The sequence below is a fragment of the Aquarana catesbeiana genome, linkage group LG01, assembly GCF_042186555.1.
Source record: "Aquarana catesbeiana isolate 2022-GZ linkage group LG01, ASM4218655v1, whole genome shotgun sequence".
NCBI lineage: Eukaryota > Metazoa > Chordata > Amphibia > Anura > Ranidae > Aquarana > Aquarana catesbeiana.
Window position 1 is genome coordinate 971614313 of NC_133324.1, and position 13848 is coordinate 971628160.

Consider the following 13848-nt stretch of genomic DNA (forward strand, 5'->3'; position numbering starts at 1 on the left):
AATTGCCCGGCGGTGATATAAGTTAAGTTTTTAGGGTCAGATAAGGTCTGCGTCGCCCCAGGCAGCGTCAGGTTAGCGCCAGTACCGCTAACACCCACGCACGCACCATACACCTCCCTTAGTGCTATAGTATCTGAACGGATAGATATCTGATCCGATCAGATCTATACTAGCGTCCCCAGCAGTTTAGGGTCCCCAAAAACGCAGTGTTAGCGGGATCAGCCCAGATACCTGCTAGCACCTGAGTTTTGCCCCTCGGCCCGGCCCAGCCCAGCCCACCCAAGTGCAGTATCGATCGATCACTGACACTTACAAAACACTAAGCACACATAACTGCAGCGTTCGCAGAGTCAGGCCTGATCCCTGCGATCGCTAACAGTTTTTTGGTAGCATTTTGAATCAGTCGCTGACAATCAGGAGCTTTTTTTCCTGTGAGTCTCACTAGTGTGCCCCTAAATTTAGAGCCCAAAATGGCAAATCGAAGGTACACTAGTGAAGAGGCCTACATGTTTCTGAGCATGACAGATAGTGAAGAGGAAGTCACTCATCTGTCAGATTCAGGCTCAGAATACGATCCTGTAGAGGACAGAGGCTCCATGACAGATAGCTCTGACGACGGAGTTGTGGTCCCTGCCAAGGTCAGGCGTACCAGACCCCAATCTTCTTCTTCTGTCCTTGAAGTGCAAGAACCGCAGGTCCCTCGTATGGAGCAGAGAAGTACTAGTGCCGCTATTCCTTCTGGTGAACTGGCAAGCACCAGCGGCCTAGTACACCCTGGTCGTACATCCAGCACTGCAGTATCACGTGGTGACGTGGCGAGTCCCATAAGTGCAGTATCAAGTGGCGAGGTGGCAAGCACAAGTAGTGTCCCGCTGCCACCAAGAAGACGAACACAGGCCCGTCGTGACCATAGTGCCCTTCCTGCTGCATTTGCCAATCCGAATTGGGAACCCACCACTTCTGCAGCACCCGTACTTCCCCCATTCACTGGCCAACCCGGAATTCAGGTGGAAACAGGTGATTTTACGCCACTGGATTTTTATTCACTGTTTTTCACAGAAGATCTCTATAGATCTATTGTGGACCAAAGTAATTTATACGCTGGTCAACACATCGCCACTATTCCCCAGTCCTCCCTTGCCAGAGATTGGAGACCAATTTCGGTCTCCGAATTTAAGCTCTTTCTGGGCCTTTCCCTCAACATGGCCATAACTAAAAAGAGTGAGTTGTCATATTGGTCCACTGACCCAATTCACCATATGCCCTTGTTCTCTGCCTCCATGGCCAGGGCACGATACGAGCAGATTTTGCGGTTCATGCACTTCAACAACGAACTCTGTCATCCTCGTGGAGACCCTGAATACGATCGGCTCTACAAAATTCGGCCCCTCTTAAACCACTTCAAGCAACATTTTGCAGACTTGTTTACTCCCCATCAAGTTGTCTGCATTGATGAGTCCCTGATTAAATTTTCTGGCCACTTGTCATTCAAACAGTACCTTCCCAGCAAGCGTGCCAGATACAGGGTCAAGATGTATAAGCTCTGTGACAGGGCCACAGGCTATACATGTAGTTTTATGGTTTACGAGGGCAAAGATAGTCACGTAGAGCCGACAAACTGCCCTGACTACATAGGAAGCGCTGGCAAGATAGTGTGGGACTTGGTGTCACCCTTATTCGGAAAGGGGTACCACTTGTACGTGGACAATTATTACACGAGCGTGCCACTTTTTAGTCACCTTTTTGATCATCAGATTGGAGCATGTGGCACCGTGCGACCTAATCGCCGGGGCTTTCCCCAGCGGCTTGTAGATTCCCGTCTTAGGCTGGGGGAGAGAGCCTGCTTGCAGTGTAATAATTTGCTCACTATGAAGTGGAGGGACAATAAGAATGTTTTCGTTCTCACCTCCCTTCATGCAGACACGACGGTCCAAATTACTACGGTGACTGGTGTTGTAGAGAAACCCATCTGTGTCCACAAATATAACCAAAATATGGAAGGGGTGGACCAACGACCAGTTGTTGGCGCCGTACCTAGTTGCCCGTAAGGCCAGACGCTGGTACAAAAAAGTGTCTACTTATTTATTTCAATTGGCTTTGCTGAACGCTCATGTGCTATACAGAGCTTCAGGACAGACTGGATCCTTCCTTAAATTCCAGGAAGAGTTCGTCAGAGCCCTTCTGTTTCCAGACGGTGCTCCACCTCACCTTTCCCAACCAAATGCAGTAAGCCGGCTGCATGAGAGGCATTTTCCTTATGTCCTCCCGAGTACCCCTACCCAACGAGCCCCCCAAAAAAGATGTTGTGTCTGCAGCAAGCGCGGATTTAGGCGTGACACCCGGTATTATTGTTCCTCCTGTCCTGACAATCCTGGTCTTTGCATTGGTGAATGTTTTGAACGCTACCATGCACTAGTTGAGTATTAGCGTAGGGTACAGCACTGCAAAGACTAGGACACACTTTCACAGGGTCTCCCAAGATGCCATCGCATTTTGAGAGACCCAAACCTGGTACCAGTTACAAAAGTTAAAGTTACAAAAAAAAGTGTAAAAAAAAAAAAAAAACACAAAAAAATATAAAATAATAAAAACCAAAAATAGTTGTCGTTTTATTGTTCTCTCTCTCTATTCTCTCTCTATTGTTCTTCTCTTTTTTACTGTATTCTTTTCTGCAATGTTTTACTGTTGTGATGTTTTTATCATGTTTGGTAACCATTTTTTTGTTTTCAGGTACTCCATTCAGCTGCAGAGCGGATTTATTTATCTTGACAGCAACAGCGTTTGCTCCCACGATACATAAAGCCGTGACTCCAGCGCTGTCGGAGGTGATTTCACCACCTCAGTTACATACTTCAGCATATATGCCGAAGCGTGGGGGCAGCAGTGGGTGGAGGAGCAATTTGCTCCTGCCTTTTGCGGTAGGATGCCCCCATGCTTCGGCATATATATATTTTAGGCACAGGTTGTGTTTAAATGTTTTATTTTTTACTATTTTTTTTTTTGTATTTGCTTTGCAGGTATGGTAAGTCTTACTGTTATACTGTAATGTTACTTTGTTTTATTGTTAACCATCATTTGCTTAGCAGGTACACCATTCAGCTGCAGAGCGGATTTATTTATCTTGACAGCAACAGCGTTTGCTCCCACGATACATAAAGCCGTGACTCCAGCGCTGTCGGAGGTGATTTCACCACCACAGTTACATACTTCAGCATATATGCCAAAGCGTGGGGGCAGCAGAGGGCGGAGGAGAGATTTGCTCCTACCTTTTGCGGGAGGATGCCCCCATGCTTCGGCATATATAAACGGTGCATGTATGCCCATCATTAGAAGTGGGTGGATGAAGGGAGGTATTCTAATGGTGGGCATACCCACCGATCAATCTCTTTTTTTCGTTCAGCCCACAGGCTGCATGAAAAAAAAGTTTACAATATATGCCCAACAAGGACCAGCAACATACTGGTATGTGGATGGACTTTGAGTGGTTATACCAGAATGATGCCTGCAGGTTTAGGTATCATCTTGGTATAATTCTTTTCAGCCAGCGGTCGGCTTTCATGTAAAAGCAATCCTAGCGGCTAATTAGCCTCTAGACTGCTTTTACAAGCAGTGGGAGGGAGTTCCCCCCCCCCCCGCTTTCCTGTGTTTTTCTCTGGCTCTCCTGTCCCAACAGGGAACCCGAGAATGCAGCCGGTGATTCGGCCAGCTGACCATAGAGCTGATCAGAGACCAGAATGGCTCCAATAATCTCTATGGCCTAAGAAACCGGAAGCTACGAGCATTTCATGACTTAGATTTCGCCGGATGTATACAGCGCCATTGGGAAATTGGGAAAGCATTTATCACACCGATCTTGGTGTGGTCAGATGCTTTGAGGGCAGAGGGGAGATCTATGTTCTAATAGACCCCAATTTTTTCAAAAAAGAGTACCTGTCACTACCTATTGCTATCATAGGGGATATTTACATTCCCTGAGATAACAATAAAAATGATTAAAAAAATTAAAAAATGAACAGAACAGTTTAAAAATAAGATAAAAAAGCAAAAAAATAATAAAAAAAAAAAAAAAAAAAAGCTCCCCTGTCCCCCCCTGCTCTCACGCAAAGGCGAACGCAAGCGTCGGTCTGGCGTCAAATGTAAACAGCAATTGCACCATGCATGTGAGGTATCACCGCGAAGGTCAGATCGAGGGCAGTAATTTTAGCAGTAGACCTCCTCTGTAAATCTAAAGTGGTAACCTGTAAAGGCTTTTAAAGGCTTTTAAAAATATATTTAGTTTGTCGCCACTGCACATTTGTGCGCAATTTTAAAGCATGTCATGTTTGGTATCCATGTACTCGGCCTAAGATCATATTTTTTATTTCATCAAACATTTGGGCAATATAGTGTATTTTAGTGCATTCAAATTTAAAAAAGTGTGTTTTTTCCCAAAAAAAGCGTTTGAAAAATCGCTGCACAAATACTGTGTGAAAAAAAAAAATGAAACACCCACCATTTTAATCTTTAAGGCATTTGCTTTAAAAAAATATATAATGTTTGGGGGTTCAAAGTAATTTTCTTGCAAAAAAAATTATTTTTTCATGTAAACAAAAAGTGTCAGAAAGGGCTTTGTCTTCAAGTGGTTAGAAGAGTGGGTGATGTGTGACATAAGCTTGTGCATAAAATGCCAGGACAGTTCAAACCCCCCCCAAATGACCCCATTTTGGAAAGTAGACACCCCAAGCTATTTGCTGAGAGGCATGTCGAGTCCATGGTATATTTTATATTGTGACACAAGTTGCGGGAAAAAGACAACAAAGTTGTCACTAAATGATATATTGCTCAAACATGCCATGGGAATATGTGAAATTACACCCCAAAATACATTCTGTTGCTTCTCCTGAGTACGGGGATACCACATGTGTGAGACTTTTTGGGAGCCTAGCCGTGTACGGGACCCTGAAAACCAAGCACCGCCTTCAGGCTTTCTAAGGGCGTAAATTTTTGATTTTACTCTTCACTGCCTATCACAGTTTCGGAGGCCATGGAATGCCCAGGTGGCACAAAACCCCCCCAAATGACCCTATTTTGGAAAGTAGACACCCCAAGCTATTTGCTGAGAGGTATAGTGAGTATTTTGCAGACCTCATTTTTTTTCACAAAGTTTTGAAAATTGAAAAAAGAAAAAAAAAAATGTTCTTGTCTTTCTTCATTTTCAAAAACAAATGAGAGCTGCATAACACTCACCATGCCTCTCAGCAAATAGCTTGGGGTGTCCACTTTCCAAAATGGGGTCATTTGTGGGGGGTTTGTGCTATCTTGGCATTTTATGGCCTTCGAAACTGTGATAGGTAGTGAGGAGTGAATCAAAAATTTACGCCCTTAGAAATCCTGAAGGTGATGATTGGTTTTCAGGGCCCCGTATGAAGCTAGGCTCCCAAAAAGTCCCACACATGTGGTATCCCCATTCTCAGGAGAAGCAGCAGAATGTATTTTGGGGTGTAATCCCACATATGCCCATGGCCTGTGTGAGCAATATATCATTTAGTGACAACTTTGTGCAAAAAAAAAAAAGTTTGTCATTTTCCTGCAACTTGTGGCAAAATATAAAATATTCCATGGACTCAACATGCCTCTCAGCAAATAGCTTGGGGTGTCTATTTTCCAAAATGGGGTCATTTGGGGGGGTTTTGTGCCCTCTTGGCATTTTATGGCCTTCAAAACTGTCATAGGTAGTGAGGAGTGAAATCAAAAATTTACGCCCTTAGAAATCCTGAAGGTGATGATTGGTTTTCGGGGCCCCGTATGAAGCTAGGCTCCCAAAAAGTCCCACACATGTGGTATCCCCGTTCTCAGGAGAAGCAGCAGAATGTATTTTGGGGTGTAATCCCACATATGCCCATGGCCTGTGTGAGCAATATATCATTTAGTGACAACTTTGTGCAAAAAAAAAAAGAGTTTGTCATTTTCCTGCAACTTGTGGCAAAATATAAAATATTCCATGGACTCAACATGCCTCTCAGCAAATAGCTTGGGGTGTCTATTTTCCAAAATGGGGTCATTTGGGGGGGTTTTGTGCCATCATGGCATTTTATGGCCTTCAAAACTGTGATAGGTAGTGAGGAGTGAAATCAAAAATTTACGCCCTTAGAAATCCTGAAGGCGGTGCTTGGTTTTGGGGCCCCGTACGCAGCTAGGCTCCCAAAAAGTCCCACACATGTGGTATCCCCATACTCAGGGGAAGCAGCAGAATGTATTTTGGGGTGTAATTCCACATATGCCCATGGCATGTTTGAGCAATATATCATTTAGTGACAACTTTGTGCAAAAAAAAAGAAAAAAAAAGTTTGTAATTTTCCCGCAACTTGTGTCAAAATATAAAATATTCCATGGACTCAACATACCTCTCAGCAAATAGCTTGGGGTGTCTACTTTCCAAAATGGGGTCATTTGGGGGGGGGTTTGTGCCATCTGGGCATTTTATGGCCTTCAAAACTGTGATAGGTAGTGAGGAGTGAAATCAAAAATGTACGCCCTTAGGAATCCTGAAGGCGGTGCTTGGTTTTCGGGGCCCCGTACGCAGCTAGGCTGCCAAGAAGTCCCACACATGTGGTATTCCCATACTCAGGAGAAGCAGCTAAATGTATTTTGGGGTGCAATTCCACATATGCCCATGGCCTGTGTGAACAATATATCATTTAGTGACAACTTTTTGTAATTTTTTTTTTTTTTGTCATTATTCAATCACTTGGGACAAAAAAAATGAATTTTCGATGGGCTCAACATGCATCTCAGCAATTTCCTTGGGGTGTCTACTTTCCAAAATGGAGTCATTTGGGGGGGGGGGGTTGTACTGCCCTGGCATTTTAGCACCTCAAGAAATGAGATAGGCAGTCATAAACTAAAAGCTGTGTAAATTCCAGAAAATGTACCCTAGTTTGTAGACGCTATAACTTTTGTCAAACCAATAATATACGCTTATTGACATTTTTTTTAACCAAAGACATGTGGCCGAATACATTTTGGCCTAAATGTATGACTAAAATTGATTTTATTGGATTTTTTTTATAACAAAAAGTAGAAAATATAATTTTTTAAAAAAAATTCTGTCTTTTTCTGTTTATATCGCAAAAAATAAAAACGGCAGAGGTGATCAAATACCATCAAAAGAAAGCTCTATTTGTGGGAAGAAAAGGACGCAAATTTTGTTTGGGTACAGCATTGCATGACCGCGCAATTATCAGTTAAAGCGACGCAGTGCCAAATTGTAAAAAGTGCTCTGGTCAGGAAGGGGGTAAATCCTTCAGGGGCTGAAGTGGTTAATGTCTTGCAGGACAATTTCATGGGTCAGATGGTAGACGCACCAACTAGAAATAAAGCGTTACTGGATCTACTGATTACCAACAATACAGACCTGATCACGGATGTGGAAATACGGGGCAATTTAGGAAACAGCGATCACAGGTCGATTGGCTTCAGTATAAATCACTCAAATAGGAAACATAAGCGGAATACAAAGACACTGAATTTCAAAAGAGCCAACTTCCCTAAACGACAAACCTTGTTAAAAGGCATGAATTTGGATAAAATCTTAGGAACAAAGAATACGGAAGAGAGATGGGTTTGCTTTAAGAGCATATTAAATAAGGGCATTAGCCAATGCATCCCATTGGGTAATAAATTTGAAAGAGTGAACAAAAGTCCTGGATGGCTTAACTCCAATGTAAAAATGCATATAAAAGCAAAATAGAAGGCCTTCAAAAAATACAAGGTTGAGGGATCATCATCAGCATTCAAACTTTATAAAAAATGCAACAAGAAATGTGCAATTCGGGTGGCTAAGATAGAACACGAAAGACACGTAGCGGAGGAGAGCAAAAAAAATCCCAAGAAATTCTTTAGGTATGTAAACAGTAAAAAAGGGAGGACAGACCATATTGGTCCCATAAAGAATTAGGAAGGACATCTGGTTACAAAGGATGGGGAGTAGGGATGGCTGTTCGCCCGTTCGTCGAACAGCTAACAATATGGGGTGTTCGCGGCAAATTCGAAAGCCGCGGAACACCCTTTAAAAGTCTATGGGAGAAATCAGTGCTCATTTTAAAGGCTAATATGCAAGTTTTTGTCATAAAAAGGGTTTGGGAACACGGGTCCTGCCCCAGGGGACATGTATCAATGCAAAAAAAGTTTTAAAAACGGCCGTTTTTTCAGGAGCAGTGATTTTAATAATGCTTAAAGTGAAACAATAAAAGTGTAATATTCCTCTAAATTTCGTACCAGGGGAGTGTCTATAGTATGCCTGTAAAGTGGCGCATGTTTCCTGTGTTTAGAACAGTCTGACAGCAAAATGACATTTCTAAAGGAATAAAAGTTATTTAAAGCTACTCGCGGCTATAATGAATTGTCGGTCCGGCAATACGCATAAAAGTTTATTGATAAAAACAGCATGGGATTTCCCCACAGGGGAACCCCAAACCAAAATTAAGAAAAAAAAATGCGTGGGGGTCCCCCGAAATTCCATACCAGGCCCTTCAGGGAACCCCAAACCAAAATTAAGAAAAAAAAATGGCGTGGGGGTCCCCCTCAAAATCCATACCAGACCCTTCAGGTCTGGTATGGATTTTAAGGGGAACCCTGCGCCAAAATTTTCTAAAAAATGGCACGGGGGTCCCCCTAAAAATTCATACCAGACCCTTATCCGAGCACGCAACCTGGCAGGCCGCAGGAAAAGAGGGGGGGCGAGAGAGCGCCCCCCCTCCTGAACCATACCAGGCCACATGCCCTCAACATTGGGAGGGTGCTTTGGGGTAGCCCACCAAAGCACGTTGTCCCCATGTTGATGGGGACAAGGGCCTCATCCCCACAACCCTTGCCCGGTGGTTGTGGGGGTCTGCGGGCGGGGGGCTTATTGGAATCTGGAAGCCCCCTTTAACAAAGGGACCCCCCAGATCCCGCCCCCCCCTGAAAAAATGGCCATTTTTAAAACTTTTTTTGCATTGATACAAGTCCCCTTTGGTAGGACCCAGGTCCCCAAACACTTTTTATGACAATAACTTGCATATAAGCCTTTAAAATTAGCACTTTTGATTATTCATGTTCGAGTCCCATGTTTATCCTTATGACACGCCACAGGAAGCACCTCCTTAGTTAACAGAGGACAGAATTAAAATTAGACTTGGGAAACTTAACATTAATAAATCACCGGGACCAGATGGCTTGCATCTGAGGGTACTTAGGGAACTCAGTCAAGTAATTGCCAGACCATTGTTCCTAATTTTTACTGACAGTCTACTGACTGGAATGGTACCAGCTGATTGGAGAAAAGCCAATGTATCACCAATATTTAAAAAGGGCCCAAAATACATCCCTGGGAATTACAGACCAGTTAGCCTAACATCAATAGTATGTAAAATCTTGGAGGGGATGATAATGGACTATATACAAGATTTTAGTAATGAGAATGGTATCATTAGCAGTAATCAGCATGGATTCATGAAAAATCGTTCTTGCCAAACCAATCTATTAACCTTCTATGAGGAGGTGAGTTGCCATCTAGGCTCGTAGACGTGGTGTATCTGTACTTTGCAAAAGCATTTGACACAGTTCCCCATAAACGTTTACTGTACAAAATAAGGTCCGTTGGCATGGACCATAGGGTGAGTACATGGATTGAAAACTGGCTACAAGGTTCAGAGGGTGGTGATAAATGGGGAGTACTCGGAATGGTCAGGGGTGGGTAGTGGGGTCCCCCAGGGATCTGTGCTGGGACCAATCCTCTTTATTTTGTTCATAAATGACCTGGAGGATGGGGTAAACAGTTCAATCTCTGTATTTGCGGACGTCCATGCAGCTGCTCCAAAATTGGGACAAAGCCAGCATTGGGACAGCTTTCTAACTGAAGGAACTGTCGGCAAGTAAGTAACATTGATCTCGTGCGCAGCAGCCGGAGGGAGAAAGCTATCAGCGCTGCAGGGGGTTCCACAGGAGTCACAAGGCAGTACAATCGGCTTTCCCCTCCTGCACGTGCTCGGCTGGACTGATGAGGCTCAGGCCCACTACAGGAGGGCCGGTTGTACTAGCTTATTAGCAACCCTGTATATATACACACACACACTACACTGTGTGTGTGTGTGTGTGTGTATATATATATATATATATATATATATATATATATATATATATATATATATATATATATATATATTATATACATAGACACCTAAACTGCCTGCACGCCACTAACTAACTTGCCTAGTCTAGCTCAAACTCTCTCTATCTCCACAGTATCACACTACATACGTGTATATAATTATTCCTGCACTATCATGTGTGTTAAACAAAGCTAATAGGAAAAGCTGCCTGCACCAAATAGGGTACAACCAGACCCTGCTAACAGATAGATGAATAAATAAAGTGGTGCTGCGCTAATCCTATCAAGAGCACAAATAATAATAATAATAATAAAAATAAATAATAATAATAATAATAATAATAATAATATGCTCCTAGTGGGCTTAATTGAACACACTAAGGTATAAACAACAAATAGTAATTTGTAAAACAATTATGAATAATAAGTGATCACTCTTGCGTAAAAAACCAACCGCTTAAAAATAAATAATATAAAAGTGCACTAATGCTGTATGTAATAATAGCAGCGACTCTCCATAACCAAAATATCACTATACAAATCCCAAGATTGTAGCAGCGAATGTAGGAGTACCAACTCCTGTATAAAGTGCAAAAAATACAATATATAAGTGAATTACAGCGTGTAATATACATGAAACACACATGCTTTATTATCACGCTGATTTTATTGTCGCACAAAGTCACTTTGTATGTTTCATGTATGTTACACGCTGTAATTCACTTATATATTGTATTAGTGCACTTTTATATTATTTATTTTTTAGCGGTTGGTTTTTTACACAAGAGTGATCACTTATTATTCATAATTGTTTTACAAATTACTATTTGTTGTTTATACCTTAGTGTGTTCAATTAAGCCCACTAGGAGCATATTATTATTATTATTATTTGTGCTCTTGCTAGGATTAGCGCAGCACCACTTTATTTATTCACACTACATACGGCCACCGTGTAAGCAGCCTAACAGTGTGGGACATGGACTTAGCCCCATGGTTGGCCAAAGGCACCCTGCCTTTGGCCAATCATGGCTCTCCCAGCAGTGCCCTTCCTTGGGTTCCCATTGGTAAGCCATGCCTGACTATAACACTCCAATATTATCAGATTTATTGCATCTACGTAAACTGTATATTCTGTTTTTTTTATTGTGCGTATTATCTGTGACTACATAATTATAAGATTGTATTTTTCTATAGATGTTTATGGTCGATGTTTATGGTCGACCTCTCCTGAAGAAGCGACTACTGTCGCAAAACATGTGGAGGACTACGTTTGGACCTACATCTTTTCTCCCCATATACCTGTGGGGGTTTACCTGTTCTCTTTTTGAATCCCCTGTAACTGTATGCAATAACCGCTTTACTTATTGTTGTATTCAATGTCCTTTACTTATGTTCTCTTTTTCAATAAATTTATATTTTTATATTTACCTTGTGTAAATCCCCGGGTACCGAGATAGTCCACAACAATTTTTGTTGTCGTGGGGCATTTATTGGAGTAGCCCCTGACACACCCACTTTTCAGCTCTCCCAGCAGATCGCGCTGTGATTGGCCAAAGCATGCAGGTCAGGTGCATGCTTTGGCCAATCAGCAGCTGTTAATGCACTGCAATCCCGCAGTGCGTTATGGGGCGCTCCGCGGCGCTCGAATTTGCCGCCGACGCCCCATAATGTTCGTTTGTTATGTGATGTACGAGTTGAACTTACGCTCGACTCGAACATCCAGACCATCCCTACTGATGACGCAGTAACAATTTATGCGACAAAGCTTTCAGTTTTGCATGATTACAAATAGCTTGCAGGGCCTGGCATCAACTGTGATACAAATTCTAAGCCAGAACAACCAGGGAAAATAAATAACGAAATGCAGTATATTAGTGGTGCACCAAAATCCAGGAAAAACTTGGCCAAAACCAAAACCAAAATTGACGTTTTTAAAAAATATATATATATATTTTTGTAAATAATTGTATTATATTAGACTTTTTAAATAATGTCATGAATTTAAATGAATATGAATTTATTGTTGGCCATTATCGGCACCTTTTGAAACGGTGTTAAAAACCCTGTTTGCTGCATTTTTGGTGCATATTTGGTCAGTAAAACAAACTGCACCAAAACTGTACCTCCCCATTAAAATGCATTGAAAATGTCAAAAATGCACCCATGTTGCGATTTTGATGAATTTTTTGAATCGCATGACTCATATACTGATGACAGATAAAAAACACACCATAAGCAAGGTGGTGTAATTTTCAGCAGCTGAAATGCCAGTGCACCACTTACCTTAAGAGCTTCATCCTGTCTTTGTACAGTGAGAAGGTTGGCAGACACTTGAAGACATTGTCTCTCACTTTCATACCAACTTTTGGGTTCTTCATTGATCAACAAGCATTTCTTACCAACCATAATCCAATTTTCAGGACAGAGATCTGGGATGGAATAGCAATAAATTCCAAACAGATTGTTACAGTTTCATTGAAAAGCAAAATTTCCTCAATACATTGTTTTTAGGTACCTGGGAATTAACACTACATTTTGGTGGGTTTTTGCCCCAAATAAACCTACATTTTCCTCTTAGCCCTCCTTGCACTTCATTTTTACCCAAAAGGGTCCTTCACACTTTGGCAAGACCATTACTGTCTGCTTTACCGCAAAGCTTGTAAAATGTGTTGATGCCGTGCCATGCAATGCATTTGAATGCCAACCTAATGCACCTTGCAAAAGGACATGAGTTGCAGTGCAGCACAACATGCAGGTTTTTATTGCTGTCTGTGAAAAATGCATCCCTTTAAATTCTATGTATGTCTTCACACTGATCTGTTGTGCTTCTGTTGCAGTGTAAAAAATTCTGCTTGCTGCATTTTTGGGGCATATTTGGTTATTAAAATGCATTGAAAACGCAACAAAAATGATCCCATGTTGCATCTTGGATGCATTTTTTGAGTCACACGTCCAATGAAAAACGCACCGCAAATGCTGTAAAATCGTGGCAAATACGCATATGCGTTTTTACGACGCTTTTGCTGCGGATCAGGGTGAAAGTAGCCTAATTGTGAAACTGAAACCCTTAACATCTAAGCTATCCAAAAAGTTTCATTGGGATTTGCTCATCACTCCCATATATCCCTTAGACCAGGGATATGCAATTAGTGGACCTCCAGCTGTTGCAGAACTACAAGACCCATGAGGCATAGCAAGACTTTGACAGCCACAAGCATGACACCCAGAGGCAGAGGCATGATGGGACTTGTAGTTTTGCAACAGCTGGAGGTCCGCTAATTGCATATCCCTGCCTTAGACCAAGGGTCTCCAAACTTTCTAAGCAAATAGCCAATTTACAGTCCTTCAGGCTTTGGGGGGGGGGGGGGGTGGACTGTGACCCGTGGGAGTAGAAAATGCCCTGGCATCAGTGCCCTATCATTTTTTTCAATGGGAGGAATAGCTCCCCATTGGTGATATCCATGAGAAGAATCGTGCCCCGTGGACGGTTTCAGTAGGGGGAATGGTGCTCCATCATTGGTGTCAGTTGGTGGAATAGTGCCTTAAGGGCAAGATAAAGGCAAGCAAAGGGCCACATCCAACCCCTGGGCAGCAGTTTGGAGACTACTTCCCTAGACCAGTGATGGGGAAGCTCTGATGTGATGGGGGCCTTTGACGTTAAGGGGTTTCTGGCGTGATGCGGAGACCTCTTATTTGAAGAGGGGTCTCTGATGTGAAG

At 42.5% G+C, this 13848-nt stretch overlaps 1 protein-coding gene across 2 annotated transcripts in view; it reads right to left on the reverse strand.

Moving 5' to 3' along the window:
* The window catches only part of LOC141126888 (C-type lectin domain family 12 member B-like), a 61206-nt gene that overhangs the window by 27875 nt on the left and 19483 nt on the right, over positions 1 to 13848 (reverse strand). For both annotated transcript variants that reach the window (XM_073612942.1, XM_073612931.1), the window contains exon 5: positions 12414 to 12559. In XM_073612942.1, coding sequence (XP_073469043.1) covers positions 12414 to 12559 — 146 coding nt within the window. The remainder of the gene's footprint in view (positions 1 to 12413; positions 12560 to 13848) is intronic.